The sequence below is a fragment of the Neopsephotus bourkii genome, unplaced genomic scaffold, assembly GCF_033783945.1.
Source record: "Neopsephotus bourkii isolate Nb327-2 ecotype Australia unplaced genomic scaffold, CSIRO-AGI_Nbou_v1 NB_1638, whole genome shotgun sequence".
Lineage (NCBI taxonomy): Eukaryota > Metazoa > Chordata > Aves > Psittaciformes > Psittacidae > Neopsephotus > Neopsephotus bourkii.
The window spans coordinates 576641-583153 of record NW_026902113.1 but is presented as its reverse complement, the minus strand read 5'-3'; the positions used below and the strand labels follow the sequence as shown (position 1 = coordinate 583153).

Genomic DNA, 6513 nt, shown 5'->3' with positions numbered 1-6513 from the left:
ACAGTGCTGTTGTCTATCAAATAATAACCCTCTTTTCCTCAGTTGCTCAAGGCTGGACAAAAAAATCCCCTTTTTCTTCCTCTGAAGGTAGCACATCCACGAGCCTGGCTTCCCCACACCTTGTCCCAGAAAAGAATCCAAGTCTTTGCTGGGGTAAATCTGAATGTGCTGGAGGTTCTAGCTGGTCCCCACAGAGCCAGATTCTGGAGACTCACATGGATGTTTGTTCCCACATGAAGGAGACTGGGGTCATGGAAGGGCTTTTGCACTTCCTATATATCCAGTGCTGCAGATCTTCTATGTATTTTGGGGGCAATCTCCAGGAATGTATTATTTCGTCATTGGCATTCAAAGTATTTATGTGCATGACCTTGGAAAGGGATAAAACCACCTGAGAGGGTTATCGCTAGTTCCTCCTCACCCACAACTTAATGCTCCTGGTATGATGTGATGAAATTAGTGTTTTTCTGACTGGCCCCACAGCAGCACTAAATGAGATGATGCCCCCTGAAAGGTTTTCCATCGGGGCTGTGTCTCTGCATGCTTGGGGGGGGGGCCATTTTTCTTCCCAGGTAGATATTAGGGAATTCGGGAGTTACAGCCACAGCAGCATGACAGCGTCTTGCTTTAATACAGCCGACCAGCTCCCAGCTATTCCTGCCGCCTCCCTCGCAGCTCACCTCTAACACCCCTCCGGCCGCCCGTCGCAGCAAGGCCAGTTTCGGGGACCCGGTCTCGCAGCAGCGGCCACCCCTGCTCTGCCCGGAGGGCTCGTTCAGGACAAGCGCACGGCCGGGGCTGTGCGGGAGCAGCTCCGGACCCGCTGTCCGCAGCTCCCGCGTCCCGGGGCCGTCCCGTGCGTGCGAGCGCTCGGGGAGGCACCGCTTGTTTTTCTACCGCCTGTTCCAGAGGAATCCAGCCGGTCGGGGAGCGCAGCGCCGCGATAGATTCGAGGGCTTGCTCCTTCGCACTCGCTCGCCCGAAGGTCTCGCCGCCCGGAGGGAGGAGGGAGAGCGGGAGGCTGCGCTCCGCGGCGGCGGCTCAGCGCACCCAGGTACAGAGCGAGGAGGGGAAAGGGGATTTCCTTGGCTTCCTCCCATGCAAATACCTCCCGGGGAGCGGCGGCGGCAGCGGCCCGACTCCCCTCCGCGGCCGCTGGGAGGCTCCGCGCCTCGCCCCGGCCTCTCCGCCGCCGGTGACACCCGCCCCCCGCCTCCGCGCACCGCGGACCCGCTCCGCTCCGCGCCGCACCGCGCCGAGGGGCAGCCCGGGCAGGCGGCAGCGGGCGGCGGCAGAGGAGGCAGCGCCGATAGCGCACCGGCGAGCAGCCGCCCCAGCGGGTCGGGGATGGAACGTACAAAAACACAAAGGAAAAGTGGCCGGACGGTTCTGGGTGCAAAGTGCTGGAAGTTTGTAAGTGCAACTCTGCGTTTGTAATTACGGTCTGAAGAGGGGCTGGCTTTTTAGCTTGTTTCCCCCCCCCCCCCCTTTCCTGAAACTGTACTTGAAACTATTCAATATCTGGGAGTATAAGGGAAAGTACGCGAGAGGAGTTCTTTGCCTGGGTTCGTAGCTTGCTGCTTTTATTACTAAGGGGGGAAATAAGCGCTGAAAGCAGTACGGATTTTATCCAGTGGCTGGATTAACTGCAGGCGAAGCGTGGTCTGGAAGTCCACTGACTGACATTGTTCCGGACCGGGGGATCCGTCTCTCTTATTTTTAGAGGAACTACAGTTTAGCGGCAGACAGTTGGACACGGTGATAAACCGAAGAGTGGCCAGCAAAGAGCGGGCGAGAGAAACGAGAAAGCACAAAGACTAAACTAACGCGAGCCGCCTCCACCTCCTTCCCCGGCTCTTTATTTGCATATTTACTAAAGACTTTAGGAAAAAGAAATAAATAGAGAAAAAAGAACCCACCAACACCCCCCACTCCACCAAATCGGGATTTTCGGGCCGCCGGGGGTTCCTCCGTGCCGCCGAGCACGCCCATGCCTTAAATTTCCACTTCAAGGAATAAGCCCCCCGCTCCCCTGAAATGAAATAAAACCAATAAACCTGCCAAGTCTCACTCATTCCCGAGGGAGATCTCCTTCGCACAGGGATTCATTTCGGAGGCAGCGGCTCGCTTTATCTTTTTTCCGCCCTCCTTTCCCCGGCGGATCCCCCCCGTATCCCCCTCCCCGGACGTCCCCCGACCCGCTGTCCCCAGTCCGGCCGATGCTGGCCCGACCCTAACGATCCCCCCCCCTTTGCCCCGTCCTCCCGCTCTCCCCGATCTGTCAGCCCCCCGCGGGGCCGTCACCGCCCGGGGGCCGGGTCGGGGTGGGCCGGGGGCGCGGGGCTGACCGCCCTCCGCCCCGCCGCCAGCCCCCGGCTCGGGCTCCCGCCGCTGCCCCCGCCTCTCCCCCCCTCCCTCCTCCGCCTATCTCCATGCGGCAGTGAGCACCGACCCATCCGGAGGGCCAGGACCGGCAGGCAGCGATGGGCGACACGGCTCCCCCCCAGGCCGCGGGGCTGGCGGCCGGGCTGCTGGGGGGGGGCCCGGCGGCGCCCCGTGTGCACAGCGCCATCGTGGAGCGGCTGCGGGCCCGCATCGCCGTGTGCCGCCAGCACCACCTCAGCTGCGAGGGGCGCTACGAGCGGGGCCGCGCCGAGAGCTCCGACCGCGAGCGGGAGAGCACCTTGCAGCTCCTCCACCTCGTGCAGCAGGGGCAGGGCGCCCGCAAGGCCGGCAAGCACCACAAGGCGCCCGCCACCGCCGCCGCAGGACCGGGCACCGCAGCGGCCACCGGCGCCGCGCCGCCGGACTACCACCAGCACCTCCTCAGCAACGGCGGCATCAACGGCGAGCAGCCGGCGGGGGAGCAGCGCGCCTCGGCACTCCTGGCGGTGAGTCACAGCGCCCCCTGCCCGCGGGGAGGGGCTGCACGCGTGCCGGCAGGGAGAAGCCCCCCCCCCCGTCCCCGGGATCCCTTCGGGGCACCCGGCCCCGCAGCCATCCCTCGGGTGAGGCGCGAAGGTGGGGCCGGCTCCGAGGCCTGTCCCCACCCGAGGGCGGTCCTGGAGGGGTGTCCGTGTCCGGCCCGGCCCGGCCCGCTGTGCCTCATGCCCCCTGTGTTGGTCCCTGCCAGGCGGTGGGCCCTGCTGTGGCATGGAGGGTGTGAGGAGCAGAGGGCAGGTCTAGCGGCCCGGAGCAGGGCAGCTGAGGCATGTGTCTTCCCTCAAAGCCATTCTGGGACTTCTGGGCTTGTTTTTTTTTTGTCTTTGAAGCAGTCTGTGGTCCTAAAAACGTGTTGTGTGCCCCTGTCATCACCCTATGAGGCGGTGACAGCAGGCGTCCCCGAGGAGGGGCACTGGTGGTAAGCTCATAGCACATCCCCAAGCAGGGGTGAGAAGTAGTGCTAAGGATTCATTCATGCAAAGATCTGCCCCCCCGTCTCATATTACCCCATCCAGTAGCGGCTTCAGACAGTGATTGCCACTCTAGGCAGCAGTTTGTTGCCGCATCCCTCAACCTTGGCCGGTTTATATGCATGAGACAGATGGGCAGCGCTGAGAAGCCAGAGCCAGTGTTCAGCTGTGTCCAGCCGGTGCTTGCAGGCGGCTCACAGGGATGTCCCCCTGAGCTGGCCACCTCCAGAAAGGGCCAGGTTGTTGTTACCACCGTGCGTGTTCCGCAGAGCAGCGTTACATGAGTTCTCCAGGCACCGCCGCGTTGTAAGTGGCAGGTTGGACCTTGTTCAACTGGAAATCGCTCTGAACAGATCAAGGAGGCGAAGCTTTGTCTCCTGTTACTTTGTTACGAGCAGTCCATGTACCTTGCTTTTGAAGGCGTGTGCTGCACGGTGCTGCCTTCCAACCCCGAACTCTCGGCACACATGTGAAATATTAAGAGCGACTGCACCCTGATAGGCCCGTGCCTGCTGTTGGAACGGCTGAAAATAGATCTCTCCCTCCGCTCCAGACATCAAACTTACCCTTCTCAGTGCCTGACGTGTGCTAAAAGGGGACCTTTGTGGTTGTTTCTCCTTTCTTCCCTGGGAGCAAGCTGTGGTGCGTGGATCGACGCTGGGGGCTGCGTTGCTCAGCATCATTCGTGAGGGTGATGATGTAAGCGTGAACGCGATAACATTGTGTCCAAAGGGAGTTTAGGAGATTCGACCCGACTCAGTGCTCAGATTAAATCTCCCCACGTTCCTTGTCACAGTCAAGAAAGCCATTATCTTATTTTTCCAGTGTGTATTGATGAAATGCTTTGCACTTGTCATGTGGGGAGAAAAAGGCCTTTTGCCTAATAATGTATGTCCCAGAAAAAATCCACTTTCTGAAATCAGGGAGCAGGCTGATGTGGTTTGTTTTGGTTTGGGTTTTTTTTATTTCACTTGGTTTACTAGTTGTTACTATTACCATGAGATAGCTGGAGGCAGCTGTTTGACAGTGCTAAATGAAACAGCTCCAAAGGAAATACTGCAAGATTTTCATCTTTGAAATTCAGAGAAGTTGTCCTTGTTTCTGGAACACCACTTGTGATTGTTGCCCACCTCTCTGCTGGACAACACCATGTAGGACCCTCACCCCTCATTGCAAGATGTGTTACCTCTCAGGTAACTCCCCGCAGTGTGTGCCTTTGACAAGAGAAAGGTCTGACAAAGTCTCCCCCAGTTTTGCATGCTAGTGTTCAGTAATCCTGCTGACAAGGTACGTGACTTCACTGAGCATGACATTTGGGGCCCTGAACCGTGTTTTGACACTGAAGAAATGCTGGCTCATGAAGCAGTATTGTTGTAATTGTATCACTGCACATCACTGATCCTCCCACTCTGTGCTTGACACAGCCATTCCTCATTTGCTGCTCTGGTAGGACTGCCTAATTAAGGAGCTTAGAAAAGCATGGGTTCAAAGTCACGTCTCTGTGTCACAGAGGAACATGTTCCCATCACCAAGAGCTCCTTAGGATATTGTTGTGAATACTGAAAAGGACATGCAAACCGCGGTGTCTACGATGAGTTCAAGTGATGGAGGGTCATACCCCAGGTAGTGCACCACTATTCCTGTACTTGAAAATTCAGAGGGCAGGGACGGGCCAGGAAATTGCCAGGTCTTGGTTTTGCTCCAGCCATAGAAGAAGGAGAATTTTGCTCTACCAGTTATTCCAGGGGTGCTTGAACAAGAGGAAGGACAAGGTGGACTGAGCCTGTTGTCCTGTGTGTTATAAATAGATGGAGAAGAGAACGATCTTAAGCAGAATTCATCCCCTATGGGGTGTTTCCCAAGAGGAAATCCAGTAGAAGCTTTATATGCACTGTTCCTCTAATCCTAGACTTTTCTGTAGAACAGACAGCAGGTCTGGGGTGTGCAGGGTACTGGAACAAGGGGCACCTCTAAGCTTCAGTTATGGCAAGTGCAGCTCCAGCACGGGGAAGCACAAGAGGAGTGTTTGTGAGTCTCACATTGAGCGTGTGAGGTTGGACACACATCTCTGACTCCGTGGTGGGATTGCAAAACTCCACCTGCCTTGCTGTGGGTCCACCAGTTAAAAAAGGCCACTCAGATAAGTACAAAGGCAGCCATAACTCTTTGGGGAGTTCTGGCTATCAGGACACTGTCTGCAAAACCAAGATTATCCCCACGCTTCCTCTCCTGAAAATAGCTGGGTTGTTTCTTTAGCTCTGCAGGTCCCCCTGCTCTTGTTGCACGTGTGCCTGTCATATTTAGTGGCATTGGATGGGTCGTTTACACAGTTGTACTCAAGAGTAAATATTTGACACTTGATAACATTTGAAACAATGTTCACTTGAACATATCAAAGAGCTTGAAGTGATTATCTAGTTGTTGATACTATTAGTTGATAATGATCTTTTCCCAGTGGACAGTTTAAAACTGGCAGAAGAGAGAGTTTTTAGTGGGGTTTGGTTTAGGCTTAAATTGGCAGCGTTACTTTGATTTTTGAGAAGGCATCTTTGGCAGCAGCATGTTCTAATTGGGGAGTGGAGACCAGATTTTTTAGGACCAATGGATGTGGCTACATGTAAAGGAGAAATTTATTCTCCAGGACATGACTAGGAAAGCTTTAGTACTTTCTGCCTCCCTGCATTTCCCAAGAGCTGACATTTGTTTATTTATATGGTGGTGTTACTTTTCATGGTGCAGAGTGGAGCAGATAAAATATTCTGTCTTTCTTTTATACATACATCTCTATGTATGTATATGTCCTCCAGCACTTAGCTGTTTATATTATTGATGTTACATGTAAACAGTTAGCTTTGGAGGGCATTCCTCAGTGGCTTAAGCGCTGAATTGGTAATACCAAAGTTCTTGCACTGTAGTTTCAAATCTCCAGCAGCCAATTCGTTCCTTCATTCTTCTGACACAGGCTGAGCACTGTTCGTTTTGCTCTGTGCAAGTTGTGGACCCTGTTTCATGGACATTGTTATATTAGTCTGGTCATGTTCTTTTTGTTGCAGCCATCACATCAGTAGCTCTGAGTGTGTTAAGTGATGTTTGTCATCAG

General features: G+C 55.2%; 1 protein-coding gene across 3 annotated transcripts in view; it reads left to right on the top strand.

The window, feature by feature from the left end:
- The first annotated feature begins 557 nt into the window (after positions 1-557).
- Positions 558-6513, top strand: part of MAML2 (mastermind like transcriptional coactivator 2) — a 212266-nt gene continuing 206310 nt past the window's right edge. Inside the window, exons 1-2 of one of the 3 annotated variants that reach the window (XM_061374579.1) lie at positions 558-1054; positions 1724-2891. In XM_061374579.1, coding sequence (XP_061230563.1) covers positions 2484-2891 — 408 coding nt within the window. In that variant the 5' untranslated portion in view covers positions 558-1054; positions 1724-2483. Of the gene's footprint in view, positions 1055-1171; positions 1414-1652; positions 2892-6513 lie in introns of those variants that run through there. The other 2 variants (XM_061374578.1, XM_061374577.1) reach the window with 2 other exon arrangements.